The 22,854-nt window shown below is 43.9% G+C and overlaps 1 protein-coding gene across 1 annotated transcript in view; it reads left to right on the forward strand.

Annotated features, from left to right (window-relative positions):
- Nucleotides 1-2,812: 2,812 nt before the first annotated feature.
- The window catches only part of LOC8053225 (negative elongation factor A), a 38,194-nt gene continuing 18,152 nt past the window's right edge, over nt 2,813-22,854 (forward strand). The window contains exons 1-8 of the mRNA XM_029975667.4: nt 2,813-3,084; nt 4,473-4,644; nt 10,897-11,058; nt 13,227-13,319; nt 14,943-15,082; nt 17,392-17,458; nt 17,553-17,662; nt 20,717-20,816. Coding sequence (XP_029831527.2) covers nt 2,875-3,084; nt 4,473-4,644; nt 10,897-11,058; nt 13,227-13,319; nt 14,943-15,082; nt 17,392-17,458; nt 17,553-17,662; nt 20,717-20,816 — 1,054 coding nt within the window. The 5' untranslated portion in view covers nt 2,813-2,874. The remainder of the gene's footprint in view (nt 3,085-4,472; nt 4,645-10,896; nt 11,059-13,226; nt 13,320-14,942; nt 15,083-17,391; nt 17,459-17,552; nt 17,663-20,716; nt 20,817-22,854) is intronic.

A 22,854-nucleotide genomic window follows, 5' to 3' on the forward strand; every position in this document is an offset into this window, starting at 1 on the left:
TGTACAATGCACGCCACAATACTCAAGTCAACGTTACTAGAACAACTCAGTTGCGAAACCGCCATATAGCCTGCTTTGAAAAAGTGGCTCCGATCTGCACTCGAGAACCGAACTAATGGCGATCGCAACGCCGCTATTTCTCCTGCAGCGGCCACTCCGGGAACTGCACGGCTTGACGTATTGATTCAGGTAAAGTCGCGCGAGGGTCTGCGGCACCATCTCGGAGCGCTATTTCGCAGTAGCTATACAAATCACCTTTCATGTTTTGACTCGTCGCTAATAGCTGATTCACACGACGGACCGAATCGCGATTTTCGACCGCGGACCGTGTACCACGTGACCGGTAAATCACCGATTCCTGCGATCCGCGCCTCATCCGCAGAAGCGCGGACTGATAAAGTCGAGTGCCCTTTCACTCGCCGATGTTTGGTGGGAGATTGACTTGAAAAGCATTTAGACTTTTTTTTTTTTTTACGATTAAAGCAAAATTGGCGGATCGTTGTGTTTTGTACGTTCGATGGTTCATTTCGTCGTGCGATTCTTCGTTCCACGCGTCAAAGAAACTGCAGAAACTTTGTCCGGCTGACGCGACGCAGGTTCCGGTACTCCTCCGGGTCCGTGTCAAGATGCTCCCGTCAAAACTCGTCTAGCACGCCGCGATAACTCTTGCACGTCCAATCAGGCTTTCACCGAGAGAGACCTTTAGCTCTTACGGAGCAGAGGAATGCAAACCTTTGATCCGCGTGTTTTCCCGACAACATGGCCGACAGAGCAGCTCGGCGCGAGTCACGTGGTACTCAAGGTTCCAGGAGGTCCCCCATACCCTTTGGGAGAACGCAAGAAGATCGACGCAACACGGCTGATTAAAAAATAAATCAGGAGTTTGTCGTCTAGTTGGTAAAGCACTAAACACTTCTTAAGTTTTCATAATATTGGATTCGAGTGAAATTTTTTAGAAGGCATTTTCCAAGGCAATGGCTTTTGAATCAGACGATTTTTTTACACAGCGGCGATGGAATTTTTGGGTTGGCTTGAGCGGGTCACTTGAACGGCGTGACGTCGCCGCGTCGTCTGCTGTATGATGCCGCTCAAGCAATTAAAAAAAAAACGTTTTTATGTGGCACACAATTTAGCGCAAATTATTGTAAAATGTTCCTTTATTATGTTGAACCACCGTCGTTCCGTACATCCCCAAAATATCGAAGAAAACAATTAAGGACGTTTACAAATCTCTGTAATGCGAAATTAGAGCGCAGCTCTTGAGGAGGAGGAGGCGAGGGTACGGAGGGGAGGGTATGCCCCTCCTCCTCTCCTCCTCATTCCCTCTACCTCTCCTCTCCTCCTCCTCTTCCTTTCCTCCTCATCGCCTCCTGTCACTGAATTTGTTAATGGTTGACATAACACGAAGTTGTTGCGTCATTTTCCCCGCTAAATTTAGAGGGGAAACTGAAGTGGTGTTTAGGTCACCTGATGTCAATTTCCCCGATAACTTTAGTAGAAAAGTTTTCCGCTATCTTTAGCGGAAAAATTTCTACGCAAAATTTAGCAGAAAAATTTTCCGCTATGTTTAGTAAAAAAATTTCCCCGCTAAATATAACGAAAAAAATTTCCTCGCTAAACCTGCAAAATTTAGCGCGGAAACATCCCATAATGCAACGCGCGTGATTACGCCGACGCCGACGTCACTCAACCCGGAAACGGGCGCTTAAGAGCTGCGCTCTAAAACGATTTTCTCGCTTTCCCCATGCATTTGTGATAGGAGTTTGGAACCTCCGGGCGTTCGCCGCTAGTCGCCAAAAAACGGCGTTCCAGATTTAATGCTCTAGGACGAACCGCGGACGTGTCGTCACGTGATCAATCCGTCCGCGGATCAGTCCGTCGTTTGAATCGGCCATAAAGGGCGGCGCTGTTATCGTATTTAGTTTGGTCTCGGTGGACGGGAGTGGACCGGGTTTTCCAACTGAGCGTTTTAGTGCCGTTGACTCAAGCTGAAGGCGCCGCGTGAGCACCGGAAGACTGGGTCAAGCCGCGGGGCCCTGGCTAGTGGCTAGGCTTTGTGACTAGGACAAAAGATGCCGGCAGGTGGTGTTAGCGGTGAACCTTTAGTACAGAGAGTTCCCAAGAAAAGAGCCGTGTTTTTCGGCCCGGGTAAATAAAATATTCATGGCAAAAACCTCGAACTCGATGAGAATGTGATCGCTAGCGGTCGGGATAGAACGGTAAAGTTTGAGTACACGACGCTAGCTGCATCAAAAGAAAATTGAGAAGAACGAAATTTCTGTATAAGCCGACGTCCACCAAAGCCTAATATCATCAAAACAATAAATGACAATGCGGGCGCTAAAAAAAAAAAAAAAAAAAAAAAAAAACTTTTTTTTAGCGAGAAAGCAATATTACCTTTTTGCTGACAAGCTATTTTTCAAATTAAAATATGTGCTACAGGCGCCCACAGTGTCATTTCTTATTTTGACGATATTAGGCTTCGGTGGACGTCGGCAGGAAACGTCCTGTTCTCAAACTTTGGCGTTCTATCCCAACCGCTAGTGGCACATTCTCAGAGTTTGAGCTATCTGCGATGCCGTGTTGATTAAACCGTGCCGAGGTTTTCCTTTCTCGGAAACTCCCCTTATTACCGAGCGCTCGTCAGCAAATACGATACGCACGCAAGGAACGCAACCGAAACCTTCACTTGGAGCAAAATCGTTGCCACATATCAGTAGCATAGCATCCGTAAACATCGGAAGCGATTTGAGCGCCGAACCAAATGCTACGGCAGTGAGACAAAGCTTCGCCACGAAGCCAACGAAGCCCCGAAAGCCTGGTTTGAGGCTATGTCGTTCTCAACATGGCGGCTGAAAATCTGTTCGATCCAAGATGGCGCACGTGCGCGACAGCGACACATCTCTGTGGCTACATAATAAGCTTGGGACAAGCAACGACTTATGGTCCGGCTATTCCATATGTTCCCAGTTGAACCAAGACGTCCTGAAAAACATACGAGAGTGTTTCATCGACCTGCAGTCCCAGGTTAAGCTGAAATTGCTCCTGTCCTTTTTGCACATTCCGCGGCGCAATGTCGAAGAGGTAAGCTGGATTTATCGTTCCGTGATCTCGGACTCCGCGGCGCATTCCCCGCTCGTGCCGTCGCGTAACGGCGCCCTGGCGCTCCGGCAACGACGCTTTCGGCTATAAAACCTATTTTGGTGACACGGTTATCCATTTGCGGCTTGTAAACATACCAGCTGTGTCTTGTGTACGATCACATTACAAGCTTGCGGACAGCCCAGCCGACTGTTGCATCTTGCACACGGCCACACGGCCCCGACGGTCCTACACCGCGGCGACCGCAGCGATGCTTGCGCCTGTAATTTCTGCAGCTTGCTCTTTATTTTCCAGCTTGCGTTTTTTGGTGATCAGTGATTGCCTAATACGCATCACAAACTGTTGTTTTCGCTGCTAAAGTCGAAAGAAATCGCCAGCTTTTGTCAACTTCGGGTATGTGATTTTGTTCAGCGCGCAGCGCGCGGTCGCTTTGCGATCCTGACAAGCGAGAACGTGAGCTCCCGTCTCCGCTTGCTGTTGTGTGCATCCCCACCGTACAACTAATTTCTACGAAGCGTTGACACGAATAATTTGTGCAAAATTCAAATTATATATAAAAAAAAAAAAAGACTGCGATTGGCGATTGCCGTCTGTGTGTGTATGTGTGTATTCGACGGCTGAATCGCGTTATGGCGCTCGGTTTAAATCGTTTAAATCCGCCTATTTCGACCACCAAGCATTTAGCACATAGGGAGCGGGGACCAGCACATTTGGCGTGCTGTGCAAATTTTTAATTCCGAACGTACATACCTAAAATTTTTAACTTAAACGTCTTTTCGTAATAAATTTTATGGCTATTTTTTTTTCTGAGCTTAACTTAGAGGTGTTGAAATATTAAAAAGAAAGCAAAAACAGCGGCGGTGCATTTTCCATGTTTTAACCAGCCTGTTCGTCGTCTGCACACTGGTTTGCGTGCTTACTCCCGGGTGGCTTGCTGAATGCGCTAACGCTAAGAACGACATAGAATCTGGTGACGAGCGGGATAATCGCGATAAGTAATAATTGTAACGAAATAAATGAACGATTCCCACCTAGGAGCAAGCTCACTAACCAGTGTGCAGACGACGGACATCAGGTATAGGACAGTGGAAATACATGGCCGCTATCTTTGTTCAAGTTTTCATATTTCACCACCTCTGAGTTGAGCTCTAAAAGAAATAGACGTATCAAACCTTTTTGAAATGGCGTTTGCTTTCCCAACTTAAGGAGCGTATGTTAAAATTTGATTTTGGCAAGGTGTGCCAAATGTGCAGTTCCTTACGGCCACTCCCGGTATATACACTTTTTTTCTCCTGTAAAGAAAGTGACGTGGTTTGAAGGATTGTGCTCTGCTACCGACTGACATGTCCCTGTGTTTTCTGGCACGGCAGTGGAAAGTCGAGCTGGAAGAGATACTTGAGGTGGCCTCGGCGGACAGCGACCAGTGGGTCAGCATGCTGGCCGAACTGTTGCGTTCTTTTCCAAGCACCGGCACGCTCAACTTCAACATCGAGGAGAACTCTGGCGTCTTCGTGGACCTCTGCAATGACCTGAGAAAGTTTGGTGAGTTATTGACGCCCGCGGGAAGCGCACTACTCTTGCGACCAAGATCCGCTTATTTGGTATTGGCCGGTTGGTTCAGACTGCATGATATTTTAACGGCAGTTGCTTGCTTGCTTGCGTCACGTGGGATGGCCTAATTTTTTGCGCCGTGTGACCAGTTGTGTATTTTTCTGGGGCTGCTAAATGGAACACTGGCTAATCGTCTCAGTCATTCCTAGTTGGTTTTTTTTTGTGGAAATGTGACCTATAAGATCACGATGGTGACCTATCAATAGTACTATCGATAGTACCATCTATAGTATTATCGATGGTTGACTATCAATAGTGTTAGTGCAATCAATAGTATGATTAAGAGTTGGCTTTTAGTCAACTGTAGATAAATATAAATTTTCCTAGCACTGTCAAGTGCTAGGAAAATTTAAGAAGCATTACCCAAAATAGGAATGATGACAGATTTGTACCGGCAGACAGCGCATGGTTTTGGGAAAAAATGAAAGACGTTTACAATCCCCTGTAATGCCGAATTAGAGTGCAGCTCTTGAGGAGGGTAAGGGAAGGGTACTGAGGGGAGGAAGGGGAAACTCCCCCACTACTAACATGGGTGTGGATCGACGTGTGCTTAATGCAAATCGCAGAAAATGCGCATCTTTGGTGAGAGCATCACGTGTAAATTTGGTGGGAATTTAACGGGGCAATTTTTTTCCCTAACTTTAGCGGGGAATTTTTTCCACTATATTTAGCGAGCAAATTTTTTCCGCTCAATCTAGTGGAAAATTTTTTCCCGCAGCGGGGAAATTTTTTCTGCTAGATTTAGCACGGAAAGTTTTTCCGCTAGATTTAGCCGGGAAATTTTTTCCTACAAATCTAGCGGGGAATTCAGCATCATGGTTACCGTCATTGCGCGATTACGTCAACGGCGACGCCGCTCAAGCCGGAAACGGGCACCTAAGAGCTGCGCTCTAAAACATAAAATTGAAAGGAAACAAACCAAAACATGGAGTTGCATTCTCATACAATTAATAGAGGTAAAACAAAAATGGCGGTTTGCTAGTTTTTCTATGCACATATTTTCTATATTCATTGGGTCCAGATATCAAGCTTCACACTTTTGTATGCCCACATTTATAAAACTATTCAGTATATTCAGTATTTCTTTATTTGTCTTGGAACTAGAAAAAACACTTGCTGAAGATATTTAGCATCAGTGTTTTCACAAGTTTGTTTCACATTTGTGTTTCCTTTATGATTCAATTGACACATCTTCCTTTTCATAGCCTTAACCCCTGACAGGTAAAAATAAGCAGTCTGCTGGGGATCATAATTTGTTTTTCTCCTGATGGCCATTTAGATTATTAATTGAGAATATTAATAGCAGATCTTTCATCTGCTATTAATATCCATGTTCCGAGTCGAGTTTTGCGGGTTTCTCCGACTTTCCATATTAATCACATCATCCCAACCAGTTCCACGACCCGTATTCAACACTTCTACAGTACCCTCAGTGGAGCAGATATTAACGTTTTTAACCCAAATTTCCTAGCTTTTAATACTTTTTGTGACTAACCTCTGAACATTTTGTTGTGCATCAGGGCGTCAAGCTGTTTATGAGCAGAGAAAATAAACAAATGAATGAATGAATGAATGAATAGCGAATTCCCGAAAATCAAGAATTAGCTGTTGATGAAAGTGCTGAGGCTTGTATGCCATGATATGTTGGCGCTTCTTGTTTGGTTCTATTTCGGCAGATTTAATAATGTGGGCTGGGAAAATATTTACCTGTTGTATAAAAAGCAATTTCAAAATACAGAAGCAGTCACATAATCTATAAATAAATATATATGAATCAGTAAATATAACATATATTTTGTTGTGCAGACTTCGAATTGAACATTACCAGATAAAAAGCTTATACCAAGAAAACATGGTTACTGATACTTTTAGTTTTTCCATTCTTCTAATACAATAAGTTTTGGAAAATAATGTTAACTAGATCAAAAATAAATGATAAAACGAAAATTTCTTGTGGTACAAGTAACATTATTGTTGGCAATGAGGCAATATTTCAGTGAAAAAGGCTTGGGAATTCGAAAGTTAATTTTGTTTCCTTTCTTTTTTGCAACCTGTATGTTTTGAAAAAATGCCACACTTAACTTTTTATCCGGGTAAAGTCATGTCCCCATACCTGCACATTCTATACCATCGCTAGTATTATACTCAAGCAGGGTTTCTAATTTATGCAAGACATATATAGTTTACTTAGCAAAGGGTGCATCCTGGAAAGCGATGTAAAACAGCAAAAAAACGGACAACCTATCAAGTTGATATCTTTTTTTCATAGTGTTTTAATAATACACAAAAGTTGATTTAATAGTTCCTTCTCAATTGTTCAAGGAGGATTTACTGTTTTTTTATAGTTTTTCAATAGTCTTCAGATTGTGCGTCGATAATTACCGTAGAATACTGCGCATCCGCCCATTCCATATTAAGCGCCCATTACCAAATTTGTAAGATCCGACAAAATGTGCACAGTACATTGATATGTAAAATTGATGACCGGACAAGCGCCCATCCCCCATTTTTTTTGCGATTATCTCCAAAGTTTGAGTGGGCGCTTGCTCGGTGTTTTACGGTATGTAGAAGTCTGTAATCGCAGGGTCGTTTTTCTCCCAGCTACACGACATTTCCTGGACGCTCTTTGTCCGTCACCTAATGAAACCCCAACAATAGCATTCCGATAGTTGGATATCAATAGTTTCCTTATATTCAACCATAGACAATTTCACGATAGCCGACTATCGGTAATTTTACAATAGTCTACTATTAGCAGTACACTTTCAATAGTAGTATTGATAGTTTTACGATAGTCTACTATCAATAGCACTATCAATAGTTTTTTCACTATTGATAGTTAAATTTGGCTTCCTCTATCTATAGTGTCGATAGTACCATCAATAGTTTTGCATCACTATATGTGAGTCGTCGTCATTTGTTGGTGCCACATCTGTGCTCTTGAACATACACCGTGCCGCCAAAACTTAGCTTGGCGCATAACGAGAAAAATTGAAAAAAAGAATACACACCGAACAGCTCAATGCTGCAGGCCCTATAAAGAAAAAAAAAAAAAAGAACAACAATCATTAATTCTTGATTTGAGAGTGCTGTGGGAGTTACACATTTGCCGGACCAATAAACTATTTTCCTTTCATCACCTGACCCTGCTCCTTGCGCGTGTGTATGGACGGGAACATAATCGTGTGGCTAGAAATAGATAAAAATAGACATAGGACTGGTCCTACGAGAACTCAGCTTCCACTGTACCGTCAGCTTAGGAATGAAATAAGTACATGGTCCTTCCTAAAAAGAAACTCTCGAGAAGTGAAAAGGAAATTGGAGGCGAAAATTAAAAAAACAAATGAAGAGAAATCTTTTGCCAGGAAGAATTTGTTTTTGTGGGTGGGCTTTAAAGGGACGCCTACAGGCTGTTTATGCTTGGTAAAATTTTTATTGAAACAATATGTGTAAAGCCCCAACTGCTAAAAAGATATTTGTGGTTTGAATTGATTCTGGGTCCCGTGCAGCAGCAACACAAAACCCAAGCTATGTTCGAAGTTCTGAGCTATCTAAGGCACATATTCAGAATTAAGAGTAATGTTTATGACCACTGAAAACACCCTAAACACTATTACTTAAAAAGAAAAAAAAAAGTTGAATGCTTTAGAAAGACAATAAAGACGATTTAGGAGTTTGGTTTATTGATTGATATACAGTCTACGCTCATTACAACAGACCTGATTACAACAGACGTGTGGATATAGCATACCGATTTGTGAATTTAAGTTGGTTTTCCTCTACATTCTATTGACTCAACTTCATATTTTCATACAACATACTCCTGTTACAACAGACCAAAATCTTGGTCAAAATCAAGGTCTGTTATAACGAGCTTAGACTGTATCGATGTCACGTGTGTCCAGGTAATGTCGATGATATTGAGGTATTTAGCGCGCAAGGTAGAGAGAAGAAGGACAGTACAGAAAAGAGAGCTACTCACAACTATGTTTACTGACAAGAAAGGAAGAGAAAAAAACCCAAATAATCCGCCGCGGACTCGTGCATCTACCACAGCCCCGTGAATGATAGCGGCTAGTTTATCCAGGCTCATGTGGGCCCTTCATTGTTTGTTCAAGGAATTCCCTTTCCTTGTTTGATAGTGTTACAGATTCAACGCTAATACAGTTCCTGTCTTCACAAAGGATGTAGAAGGCCTCCAATACCTCGCGGGTCAATTTGTCTTTACTATTGTCTTTGTTCTTCCCCAAGATGTTGGTCTCATGGAATAATGGTCTCTTCCTTTCTTGTCAGTAAATGTAGTTGTGAATAGTGCTCTTTTCTGTCCTGTCATTCTTCTCTCTACCTTGTGTGCTAAATACCTCAATATGTTAGACTACCAACTAGCCCAAATGTCAACTTTACTAATGTCGATGAAGTTGTAGCCCGAAGATACACTTGCACACCGCACAAATTAATTTAACAGATCCAGTAATAATCATGCTGGGATCAATGAACAGCAACACCCGAGACTTCGAGAAAAAGACAGGCTCGTCAGATGATTGGTTGAAGTGAACGGAGTCAGCTCATCCTTGTTTTCAATTAAGAGTTGTTAAGATATTCTTTTTTTTTTAATTCAATAACAACAGGATTTATATACTTTTTAAAGAGGTTTACTGCAATAGAAATACAACACTATTTCAGTCCGTGGAAGCATGGACTGAAATAGTCGAGCACCTATTATATTGACTTAAGAAACATTTAATGTAGAGACAAATTTTTTTTTTTCTGGTGAGAAAAACAAAGTTGGTGCATCATTGTATTTTTCTTGTTTTTTTTTGTCACTCGATTCTTGGTTCATACATGAAGGGAGCTGCACGAACTGTTCCAGGCTGATGCGCTGCAGTTTCCAGTACTCATGTTAAAAAGCTTCCGTCAGACCTCGTCAGCACGCCACAATTTTTCCTGCACATCCATCTAGCCTTTCATCCAACGAGACCTTCCTGTACCTGTGGTGTTCTGAAGTGTTATGAGTGAATATGCAGCTATGAAAACATCGGCATGCGCCGCTGCTCAAGCCCGGGACGCTGCTGCGTTTACACCGAGCCTCCTCAACCAGGGCCGTACTTGTGTGAGGTTTGGGGTGGTAAAGCTAATGGCGTCCTCGTTAAGCCTGTCATGGTATTCTGTCTTACTTGGTATGTAACAGTGACATGCAACAATGATCGTTTTTCGTAATGTAACAGTGCAAGCGATGTCGACAACAAATGAGGTGTGTACGCACAGTGGCGTTTGACGCCGTTGTGTCGACAAATGATTGCGAGTCACCTGGTCATTCATGCTTCGTGTGATGCGTTACAACCATTTCAAGGAGTAGTTTGGCAGGTGGTTTTTACAAGTTTGTGCAGTTGCAAGGAGGTTCAACGCTCTCAAACCGCAAAGCACCGCTACAACTCACTGCGCCAGCCGCGCTCACAACCGCTAAATTCTGCTGAAACAAACGGTTCGTCGTCTACATCACTTCTTCTTTAGGAGAGGTCGTACAGCGGGAAGACTAAACATCAGTTGCTGTTTTGTCAATTTATTTTCAGCAAAATAATAGGCTTTGGAAAATCATATAAAAAGATTGAGCACAGTGCTAGGTCCCTACAGGTATGAAAAACACCCTCTTCTAAAAAAAAAAAAAAAAAAAAAGTTCAAAATTGTTTTTTTGGTCACTTTAAGGTTGGTTCACATGCTTGAGACGGCTTACTACCGAATGCTTACAACCTCTTGTGATCTCTTACAAGGATAGGACACAGTGGGGCCGTGGAACACTCGTGATTTCTGTACATTTCTCACTTTTCTTGCATGCGCCATTTTTTCTTTATTGGCTCGAAAAACTTTTGACAATGGCATTAACGACCCTCTCTCATGGACAGTACTTACTACATTTGGTCTCGTAAAGATTGCAAAACCTTCGTTTCAGTGAAATGCAGTTCTGGGGCCAGCTCATAGACTGTGTCAGTGTGCCAGCGCCCTCTTTGGGCCTAGGAGATCGCAAGAACTCGGCCGTAAGCCAATGCAAGCGTGAGAATCGCCTTTAGTCGTTATGACTCCCGTGGCTGCCGCACATTCCTACGTCACCAAGCCCGTTCTGGTTTCTCAGTTCCAGTTTTGACTTTTGATTATTTCTTTCTTTCGACAAATGTTCAACTGGTGCAGTGAAGAAGCACGCCGACAAGAATATCCTGCCCCTCGAGTGCCTGTACCTGAACAAACATGCCCTCACTGCCCTGGTGGGCCAGCTCCCACAACCCGTCAAGCACTTCGCTCTCAAGCGCAAACCCAAGTCTGCCGCCCTTCGAGCCGAGCTTCTCCAAAAGTGTAAGGTCTCTCTCTGTCCTCTTTTGTCGAAACGGTAGGCCATACAATGACAGCAACCTTAAAGGGGTGCTCCGGCGGCTTTGTGAGCTACCCCGACTGACCATGTTTTCTCGATCCCCGGCCTTTACCCTTTCTGGTATGCCATTTGATATTACAATATTCAGAATAGTTTATTGTGAAGTAGGCAAATGAAGGTGATGCTAAGACCAACTTTCAAGTATACCCACACTTTTCAGTGTCTTGTTGTTATCAGCCGGCAGGAATGCTTGGACGTCGAGCGGGCAGTCTAAAAGGCAAAGGGGTACACCAAGCAGCCATTCCGTGCTTCCACACTGAGTGCTGGAGCGAGCATCCAAAGCGTAATTTGACACCATTAAACTGTTTGTAATCAGTTGGGAACAAATTCTACAGTCGAGAGAGTGAACCCCGGCCTGCCGCTGTTATCACTTTTTCATTGTTGCCACTAGAGACTCTCAGTTAAAAAAAAGAACTGTGAGTACCAAATTTATTACTTCAATAACTTTGTGAAAAAAAAACTTATTTTGGTCTAATATTTGGGTTGCTAATTAAGTGATGCTTGGTAGGGTTGGTTAATTTCGATGCACATCGGGGGCCATGAAAAAAGAAAGGCCGGAGTGCTACTTACAATGCTGGAAACGTCACAACAAGTGCTGTAATACAGGGGCAGTGCAGCATATTCCCAACGGGTTTTAAGAGGTTTGATGGTGTGAAATAAATGCTAGGGAACCTCACGCCGGCAAAACAAGCAAAGTGCTGAGTTTCTTAGACTGCCTGCTCAACTTTCATGTTTTAAAACGCGTGACGTCGCTCCTCTGAAAAGCGTGGGAGAATTTGAATGTTGGTTTTGGCATAACATTCATTTGTCGTTTCCTTTGTACCTATTTAGATTTTACAGGCAATAAACAGCTTGCTGAGAAGTGTAAATCCAAGGTATTCTGAATATGTATCTAATTTGCGTAGCTAAAAAAAAATGCCGCCTGTCCACAATAGATACAGCTTCTGTTACGCAGGGCATTTGCCGGCTACAATTTGATGCAATTCCTCCACTTCGGATTTACTTCGGGACAATAAGAGGTTTTGGGGAGGGGGGAAGGGGGGAATGGGGGGAAGAAGGAAGGCAGGGGGTAGGGAAGCAACCCTCTGCTTGCGTTTTCAAAAGATGCTCATGACTAGGGTTTTGATTTTTGCAGCAATAGCTGCTATGGGCTCCTCCCACCACTCGAAACGACGTCTGTTGTAGTTGGCGATATAGGGCATCCGTCGCCGACGTTGCAAAATCCTGGAAAACGATTGCCTGCCGCCCACAGGGATCGAACCTGGGTGCGCTTCATGTGAAGTGGAGACGTTACCACTGAGCTATGCCACAACGTTAATAACTTGCTCTCTACTCTGGGTTTTTGTACTACCCAAGCCTGCTGACTGTGCTCTCTGGAAACAAAAAATAGCTGATAACAAAATGCTGTTGTAGCACTGTCAATGTCGAGAGCTCGTGCCAGAAGATGCACTTTTATGTGCTCTGGAACAAAAAAAGAAATGAAAACATTCGGAATTTGTAGTACCCGATGCCTAATGCACGCGCTCTTTGGAAAAATACAGAGAAATAGCCGATGACAAAATTCCGTCGTAGTACTACCAATGCCAAGAGCTCGTGCCGAGAGACGTGCATTCACGCTCTCCGGAACAAAGAAGGAACAAAAGGGTTCGGAATGGTGCGGAAAAAAAGGGTTAGTGTCTATTTTGTTTCGAACGCTTTTATTTACGCACTCCACGGTGTGTGAATGTGACGCCGATGCCCAACAATTTAGCCGCGAAATGTCAGAGCTATTGCTGTGACTCTACCATGGATTAAGACTGCCTGTCTGCGGCGTCACGCCAGCGCAAAGTGTGAGGAAATTCTAAATGTTGGTTTTGGCATTGCCTTCATTTGCCATTTCCTTAATAATTACCTGAAATTTTGGAATACTACACAGTATACTGGGAAGGGGAAAGCAAGGGTATTCAGAAAACATTGTTTGTCTAGCTGAAAAAATTGATGGAGTACTATATCCATTACCAAACATGTGAACGACGAAAACGGGCACAGTGCGACACCCGTTTGCATTGCTCGTTGCCTGTTGACAGTTGTTGCTCTTCTTTCTGTTCCTTAGCACAAGATGCCCTCTCCAACGCCAAACGCAACACCTCGTCTTCCTCGGTGCCAATCCGGTGTCGGGGTCTCACCAAGAATCTCAACGACTCCAGTAAGTATAAGGGGAAGTGGTGTGCTCTTTTCCAGAGGGTGACTCGGCCTGATTCCAGCAAAGTTAACTTTACTGGAAGGGCTATATTATTTTGTATAATTAAAATGTTACGTAAAGGGGGATGTGAAGTGTGATCCAAAGGTTGAAGACTAATTTTGCAGCATAAAAAGAGAGCGCAGCACAGTGATGCGTGCACAGCACTCGGAAGGCAGGGACCTTCCTGCAACATTAAGCCAAAGGGCGTCCCTTTATGGACATTTGGAACTGTGCTACACGAGTTTGTTTGACCACAAGCACGAGCACAATGGCGATCTCTCCATAGACTGCAAACCAAAGCGAGAACAAACATAAATTTCAAGTCAAACTCGGCAAGTCTAAGACAGACGTCCGAAAGGATTTAGAAAGCTTATGTAAAAAAGCAGTGAGTGAAGTGTGCGAGGTGTTTTGAGTGGCACTTGCATCTCAAGGATGGCAGAACGTCACTGGACTAAAGGAGAGGTTGGATAAGGTCGCCCCACTGCTCTTCGTCTTTCAGTAATGTTCTGATCGTTCCTGAAGTGTGAGTACAACTTGGAACACTTCACAAAATTCACTGCTTTTTGATGCCAGCCTCCTGAATCATTTCAAAAGTCTCTGTTTCACATTTGCCGAGTTTGATACAGAATTGGTTTTCACTCTCGCTCTGGTTTGCACTCCACGGTGAAATCGCCATTGTGCCCGTCCAAGTGGTCTCAGAAACTCGTGTAGCACAGCTCCAAATGTTCAGAGTGACGCATTTTGGTATAATGAGGCACGAAGGTCCCTATCTTCGACTGCTGCACGTGCATCACTGTGCTACCCTCTCTTTTTACGCTACAAAATTAGTTTCAGAACCATTTGATACCTTGTAAATCTGAAATAATAAAAAAAAAAGAAAATTTTTTAATGTTATTTTTGTTTCCAACATGTGATGTTTTGTCACTTATTTTTTTTTAATTTTTTTTACTCTTGCATGTATCAGTGCTACTTGTGGTGACAACATTTACTAGTGCAAAAACCGCCAAAGTTTACAGACCAGTAAGTGGAGTGTCCGAGGCCGATGGTTTTACTGAAGACGTCATAGTGAGCATGTTGCCAATCGTAGAACCCTTTTGGTGCAGCACCGTCACCACTGGGGGGGGGGCATCAATTAGACTTGTTTGCAGCTTTAAGTCTGGCTCACACACTTGCGTTCGCATGCTGGCGCCACCTGTAAGGTGGCCGTGGAACTGCGTTTCTCTAAAGCGAATGTTTTGGTGCTATTTGCGAGATCAGATGCATGTACCATCCAAGAAATATGGTTATATGTCACTTTGTCGAAAGTTTTTTTTTTTTTTAGCCAGTAAAGAAAGAACAATGTGAGAGAAAAAGAAGAAATACACGGGAATCGCAGGTGCTCGGTGGGTCCCCGCAGATTGCACCAGTGTGTTGTCTCTTCATAAGAGATCCCGAGGGGTTTTAAGGCACTCGGTCGTTAGCTGTCACAAGTCTTTCTGACCGGCCTTTACTCAACTGCTTCGGCTGCCTCCTTTGGAATGGCCGGGGCGCGCGTGTGTGTGGGCCATGGAACTTGGGCTTGATACAGTGCTCTTGCCGTGGCCCCAGGTCCGCTGCGTGGGATCCCGAGCCGCGTTCCCACGGGCGGCTTTAAGACGCCCACCAGCGCAAACAGGATGAATTCGGGAACGCCGCTGAGTCGCTCCCTCACCAAGCCTATGGGGAACAAGAAGGACGGAGGGATTAAGGTTGGTTACGCGCTACGTCGTATCTCTCGCGAAACAAACTGCGGAACGCAAAACAACTGAACTCCTAAAAATATATTTTTTTTCGAATTAGTATATGTCACAAAATGAAAACCTTACCCCCCTCTCCACCGCACTAAAAAAATAAAAAAATATTAGGGCAATGTTTGCCTTGTGAAGCTCTTTTTGAGTTAGGATTGATTCCGAAGCACACGTCAGTTGTGAGACGTCGATGCCAAGGTAGTAGAAGATTGTTTGTAAATTGCTCAAATGATTCCCGCACTGTAAAAAAAAAAGTTGTGTGAGCGTTCAGTGTCTCTTTACAATAAAAATGCTGTAACTATTTTATTTTTAATTTTTTTTTTATTTGAGGACTGAAGTTTGAGTTGTGGGGCTTGAACAGGGTTCTTAAAATTGTCAAACTTCCAAACTGAATATGTTAGTTAGGAAACTTAACGTTTTTCAAGCTTTAGAATTATTTGCACAAAGAAATTTTATTGTTTTCAAACTTTAGAATTTGTTGTGCTAAGAAATTTGACAATTTTCCAACTATCATGTGTATTATTCTGGTAAATTCTGCGGTATTCAAGCTTTTGAACCTGCAAAGTTTAGAGGTTGGACGAACTTTGGACGTTTGAACGAAAGTTTGAAAAACTTCAAACTGACATCACCCCCGAGGATAGAGTTACAAACTAAAGGTTTAAGGTACAGTATAAATAAAACAAAGGTGCAAACGGAAATATGGCACCGAAGATTTACTTTGCCGATCCTAGGTGGTGCCACGGACGACTCCCTCTGAGATGGCCTTGGTCTCTTTAAATTTTTTCCTCCCGGTTTTGCACAGCACCTCTCAGCCTCTCCCAGATAAAGCACCATAGGTTGCCTTGAGGTAACATGTGGGTCAATGGATTTCTGAGCTGCAGGTTTGAAATCCGACCAAGGTCCCATGTTTTCGGTGTGCACCGATAAATCTAAAAAAAATAAACTTCAGAAATGGTTTTATTGAAATTTGGGAAAACCGAAATACCCCGAAATTAATGCCGTCATTGAAGAATAAGATCCCAAGCTTCGTGGAAAGGAATCTCTATCTAGAGCTTCTTTTCTTTTTTGTGGTGACCCAGAACACGGTTCACACTGAACCGTCTGCAAGGCTGTTTCTTTCGTCGAGGGCCACACCCCTTACTTTGTTTTGTTCTTATCGGTACCAGGACGTTTTTCAAGCGATGGAGCCATACCCGCATTCTTCCTAGCTTGAGGAATCGTGTCACCGTGCCCCATTTTCTTTAACATACGTTCCAACAAATGCCGATTTCTTGGTCCGACACTGAAAACAGTCACCCAAAAATATTACATCTTTTTGAAAAAATATATCCCTTGTGCGCCTTGTTGGCACACAAGGGATATATGCACCTTGTTGTGTCCTGTTCTCTTCTTTTGTCCTCGTCCTTGCTGCGCACAAGATTGTATAAGATGTCAAACCAACTCGCCCAAACAACCACTCTTCTTGAATCCCCAAAAAACAACCACCAAATTAAAAAAAAAAAAAAGAAGGAATGCCGTAAACGCAGTATCCTGCTTGGCTATGTCTGTTATTTCCAGGCCGTAGAGTTTCCAGTTTTTATTTATGAGAAAAGAAAAAATTGTTTCTGTGTTTTTTCCTTTTTTTCAATGATATAGCTGGCGTATTTTGGGGATTAGTTTCAGACGAACGCTAAAAACGGCAATTATTGGTGAAAAAATTTAATGAAAAAAAAATACCGAGAGTTTGAGTTTAAGAAGGGATTTGACAAAGACATCCTAACAGGAGCAGACGTTTCCAGAAATGAATGCTTTTCGGTTTTAGCTAATTTTGTATTTTTGACACCTAACGGTTCTTTTTCGGTTTAAACTGATCTTGTATTTTTTGACACCGACGGATGCTTATCGGTGTTTTACGGTTGAAACCGGAAAGTGTACAGCCAATACTCCACTTCATGACACGTCCAGCTGCATCGGAGCCAATCCAAGGCCGTGTGAGTTTCCCGTGAACCTAGAGAGGAAGTGTTGTGACATGCGGAAAGCATAGTCATGTGCTACAAACAGAGCTGGATTGGCTGGGACGGCTTGGAGCATTCACTGCGGCCGGACGTAAGGTGAAACTGAGTATGGTTTGTTTTGTAACACGAGTCCGCCAATCTTCTTCTTGAAACGGCTCACCTGCTCTTATAGAAAAATCACATTTCTCTCAAACCTTTCTGGTTTGAAATATAAAATGTTGTTTCCAAGTACATGTGCTGCACACCATGCCTCTAACGTCTGTTCTTTGCACGCAGCTCCTGGACATCAACGAGCAGCCGCTCGGCTATGGCAGAGACGCAAAAAGAAGGAAAAAGCCAACAGGTGAGTGGTCGCCCATCGCGGACCGTTTGGCTGGGTCGTTCTTGCTACGTCAGCGGTTGCCTAGCATGAGCTTGACAAGGATGCATCTTTGCAGAGGAACTTCCCGACATGCAGAAGAAAGAGAAGGAAGCCCCGGCGGTGCCGACAACTTCCGCCGCTCCTGTCACGCCCGACTATGCGGCTGGCCTTCTCTCTTCGTCCCAAGTGAGTGAAGCCGTGGAGCATTTCAAATGCATCGTCTGGCTAAGTTAGATTGGCACGTGTAGCCACCTGCGTCGGTAACGTCTAAGGCAATGCCAGTTGGAATGCGAATAGATTGGTGCAAGTGTGTCAGTTAGGCTGCCGCCTTGTATAAAAGTCCTGCACTTTCAAGGGCTGGACTTTTATACAGCTTACGTACAGCCTCAGTGAACACCTTTGGCGGCGTGGGATTGAGCCACCTGATCGTGGCATTGGATATTGGCCATTTCCCTCTAGTTCAAGATTATTAACAAAGTAATTCTTGTTACGAAGTTCTTCAAACTTATAGGTTATAAAATGAGTTGTAACAAAAATCTAATTGCGACTGAAGTACTTCTTTTTATGTTTGGCTTCTGCCCATTCTCAAGTTTTTTTTAGCTCCAATTTAACTGACAACAAACTTAACCCTCTAACATCAGTACAAAACAAACCATACCATACAAACCCCCCCCCCCCCCCCACCCCCATCTCCTCTCATGTAAAAACCTGTATAGTTTAACGAATTTGAGCCATGCCTAACTCAAGCATGCTTCACCCATCCCTAGCTGGGGTATAAATAGGGCGACTTAAATCCTGAGCAGGATCCCAAGCTTTTTTTTTTTTGGTGCAGGCATACGGGCCACAATTAATTTCTGCTTTTGCCTTTTGTTAGTACGGAAGTATATTTTGCCCTTGCGTAAGTATTGAAAATGCCAATGCTTTGGCAAGCCGGAGCTCAGCCAAGAAAGTGACGGCTTCTTTTTCTACGTAGATGCATCCATCGTTAGTTTACGCAGGTCACCCGACGCTGCCTTCAAGATGTGGATGGGTTTGTTTGCCATGGTCGTTTGTTTACACCGACTGTCTTTCTGCAGTTCTTCTTGTGTAAAAGTTGTATGGACGACATGCGGGCTATTCTTAGAGCAAGTCATCTGCTTCTTGCGCAGGAGTTGTGGTGGTGTCAGAACGACATTGAGCTTTGATTGGCTTCGATAGAAAGGATAGTGGGTAGACCTCAATGCAAGATGCCTTGAGGTCTACGCACTATTCTTTTCAATCGGTTAATAAGAGCTCTGTGTTTTGACATCATTGCAACTCCTGTGCAAGAAGCAGACAAACTTGCGCTCTGTATAGTCACTGACCAGGTGAGAACGGCAGCAAGGAGCTTCAATTGTCCAGCTTCCAGAGTGAGCCTTTTACCTTCAATAATGCTTCAATGTCTCGTTTACGCTGTGCATGCAAGGCCAAAGCACAGTGGAAGGCATGGAGCACATGCTGGAGGGCAGGCACTTCAAAAGGGTTGCCCTGCCGGTCTCGTTTTGTCGACGACTAAGCATATTTTTTACAAAAGCTATCGTTTCCCATTAAGAGGAGATGAGGCTCGAAGAAACAGAAATATTTTGCAAGAAAAATGTGATGTAGTGTCATCTGTGTTGTCCCTTTTATGTATTTCTTTTGTTACTGCGTAAGTGTTTATACTTGATGTATAAAGATACTAATGTGGTTCCGATCGCAAAATTAAGTCAAATGCGCATTTGAAGACCTCCCGGCAGTTCAGAATGGCATGAATCTGAGCCATTTTTCTCTGTGTGTTTCTTGCGGAAGTTTATTAAGAAAACATTATTGGCTGCATCGTCAAAGGGTATATTATTTACACATCTATGGGAACATTCGAACACGTTTTTGTTTTTATGTAATTTTAAGGCCTCTTTGCAGTTTGTGCACAAGAATTTCTGTTCCTAATATTGTCCTATCACAACCGAATTTGGCATGTGTGTACCTTACAATATGTAGAATGCAACTATCTAGGTTGCATTGCAGTGTACATTTTTATATTTATAAATAATTTAAGAATCATTTGTTAGCCCCTTGAAATGGCATTTTTGTTATTTCTAAAATTTTTAAAATGAAGCTTCACACACATTATTTTTGTGGTTCATTTCACTCGGTTTAAAAGAAGAGAGTTAATTAATTTACTGGGCTTTCTAAGTGTGCTGCCACGTGTCGCATGTGCACAAGAGCACTTTTTTTTTTTCTGGACGTACATTGGATTGAGAACTTAAAAGACAAGCTACTGTAAAAGACTTATTTTTTGCGGGCTCAATATTTCGTGATTTAGGTCAAAGCTGAAGTTTTGGAATAATTCGCGGGTTCTAATTTTCGCGATGCGGTGGAATCTCAATATAAATTCCAATATGTTTGCATTTTACCGGAATTGTTTGCGGGACCTATTCTTCGCAAATTGTACGTGATTCGCGAAATTCGCGAAAATTAAGTCGTTTACAGTATATCAAATCTAACATCAGATTTATAAAGAGGAGATTAAGCACCATAAAGTGTAAAATTTTTATTTCAATATCGTAAATAATAAAAGAACATTTTCCCCCGGCACATGTTTAATGGTACGTTTACACTTGCGGATCCGCCAGCGAATCCGCCCAGCTTTTGCCGCTGGGGCGAAACGCTGGGCGGAAAACGCGGCGGCAAGCCGTTTAGGTCCGGGATCTATTTCTGCCGCCGAACGAGGCGTTTCGCTGACCGGATATGCCATTCTTGCGCTGTGCGACGCTGCCTACGTCACGAGTACGCATTCTTCCAGGAGCAGCAACGCCGGGAGAGAGAGAGCCGAGGCGGGAACTCTCGCGCCTTCTCGTCGTATTTGACGAGACGTTACGGGAACCGCTGCCGCAGCCGGCGCTGCCGCCACTGCTCGAAGGAAACAGATGTAAACGCAACCCGCTCGTCGCCGCCGCCGCCGGGAGCGGATTCGCTCCCGCGGCAGCGGATTTCTTCTCAGGTGTAAACGTACCATAAGAGAGGCTGCCCGAAAAATTGCCTTCAACGAATTGGAGTAGTAGTAATATGCAGTGAGATATTCTTAAGTCATGCAGCTCAACTGTAGCCCTTGCTTATTATAGGACCCTCCCTGACGGTCATACTTAGAGATTTCGCTGTATGCCACTCTATTTAATGTCTTCCCGATCGAGTTGCTGCTCTGGCTTGAAAAGTTGAGACCATGTTGATTTTTTTTTCCTCCAGCTTTCTTCGGTACCGGCATCCCCAGCTGCGGCGTATGGTCTTCCAGCCACCAGCGCAGCTCTGCCCACAATTGCAGCTAAGACGAACCCACCTTTGCAAGGTAGTTGATTTCTGCTCATAATTAATGCACCGTTTCTTACTGCTCCGTAATCAGGAAATAAGTAATTGAAGATATCATCCGAATAATATCTCCAGACAGGTTAGCATAATTAAACCAGTTCTACTTAATTTGAAGATGAACCAAAAAGGACATTTTTGGTTGGGTTTTTTCTTTCTTTTTTTTGCTTTGTGGTATTGTCACGTGAAAGAGGCTGGATGCGGTAGATGTCCGTTCGACCGTAGGTTGCTCTTCGGCTCGACGGTCTAAGTATACTTTTTATATTTTACAGCAGTCAAATATAAAATTTGTGGGGGGATCGGTGGCCAAGTGGGCTAGCGCACACCAGCTTGGAGCACGTAGAGCGAAAGCTGGCGCTGCAGAGCCCAGGAATCCTGGGTTCAGTCCCCACCCCTGCCCGTTTCGATCTGGATGAGCGTTGTACCGGCGTACGGTCGTGTATCAGTACTGCGTGGTGCACGTTAAAGACCCAATGCTAGCGGTTGTACTGCACTGGCTAAATTTCCCATCTACAGCTGGGAGACTCGTTGCCCGTTCAGGCAGACCAAGTTCTAGGCTCTTTAAACATACGCACAACCCAATTCATAAAATGTGTATTTTTTGAGCTGGCATTGGTTCTTGTGTCCCGCAAATGTCAGCTTTCGGTTCGCTCTTGAGCTTCGGCTTGACACTGGCACAATACCATGCGAGTCGAAGGGATCAATGGCTGTTTGAAGGGACCGCATAAATCTTTAATGTATTGCGCTAGGACTTACTACTGAGGTGCCGGAAGGTGGTAGAAGCTTTCGCTAAAATTGTGTAAAGATTAACTCACCTGAGTAAATTACGAAAAAAAAAAAAAATACTATGTTTTTCTTATACACCAACTCATGTTTACAAACAAACCGGAGCGCCCCTAGCGGACGCCGCCGGCGCCGCGCATGCGCGATGGGGGTGTGGGCAAAAAGCTCGCCGTCGCCCATAAACAAACCATTGAAATGCGATGTTGTCGGCGCCGGTGTGAGTCCCCGCGCTCTTTTTCGCGTGGGAACTGTTGATTCTACGTCCTCCTAACGATGTCTGACTACTTGAGCAGCGTCAGCGAAATTAACGAGGCTCGTTACACCGCAAAACTTTGCGTGAATGATCTGACATGCGGCGATTCATTCCGTGTGGACGCCGCAGAACGTGCGCTAAAGCCTGATTCACGTGATGAGATTTTGCTCGCAATTTTCAGTAGCGACGTCGCTTGGACTGCAAAAGCGTGAACCGTAGCTGAGATGGTCGACGTCGATACTGAAAATCGCAAGCAGAATCTAACCAAGTGTATCAGGCATAACAAGTCGGTGATGGCCACTGGTAACAATGATCAACATCTCCTTGTATCTACTGTTTACGTCGAGCCCGCTTACCAACCTTCAAACTTAAGTCTTTTAAGGCCTGCACTTAATTCTTATCGCAAGTACCAGGCCCACGTTTGGTCTACGGGCCGGTGTCCTCTAAAAAGAGCAGACGACAAGCAGAAACGTTAGAAAGAGCAGACGACAGTTCGAACGATCAGGCGACCGTTTGAACTTGAAGACGCACTAAACGTAGTCCGCAGGTGGTCCGTACAACTTGACGGTTTTACGGCGTTCATTTTGGAATCAAACAAATAAATTTGATGGCCAGTAGTATCCGTGAATTTAACCCAAAATGCTTCCCGCCCAAGCAATCGTGGTCCGACGGCGTCTGGTTTTCCCTTTTCACGGCACATATCCGCGTTCTCGGACGAACCGAGCGCATGAAAACTGACCTTCAAACCTTTCTCGACTCTCTTGGTACAGCCCCAGTCGCAGCATTTTGACGACAAGGCAGGTTTTTGTCTGGTTCCTTTCAAAACAACGCAGGAATACACGTCTCAAACGGGCACTTCCGCCCACAGCCCCAGACCGACAGTGCGTCCGACGCGCCACCACCGCGCCGTGACGTAACAGAGATGAGTTTGTGTATACATTGCGTGTAGACTTTAAAAATATTTTGTATCACTGTGGCACTTATT

Source organism: Ixodes scapularis, unplaced genomic scaffold (assembly GCF_016920785.2).
Source record: "Ixodes scapularis isolate PalLabHiFi unplaced genomic scaffold, ASM1692078v2 PGA_scaffold7__128_contigs__length_106722199, whole genome shotgun sequence".
In the NCBI taxonomy this organism is placed as follows: domain Eukaryota; kingdom Metazoa; phylum Arthropoda; class Arachnida; order Ixodida; family Ixodidae; genus Ixodes; species Ixodes scapularis.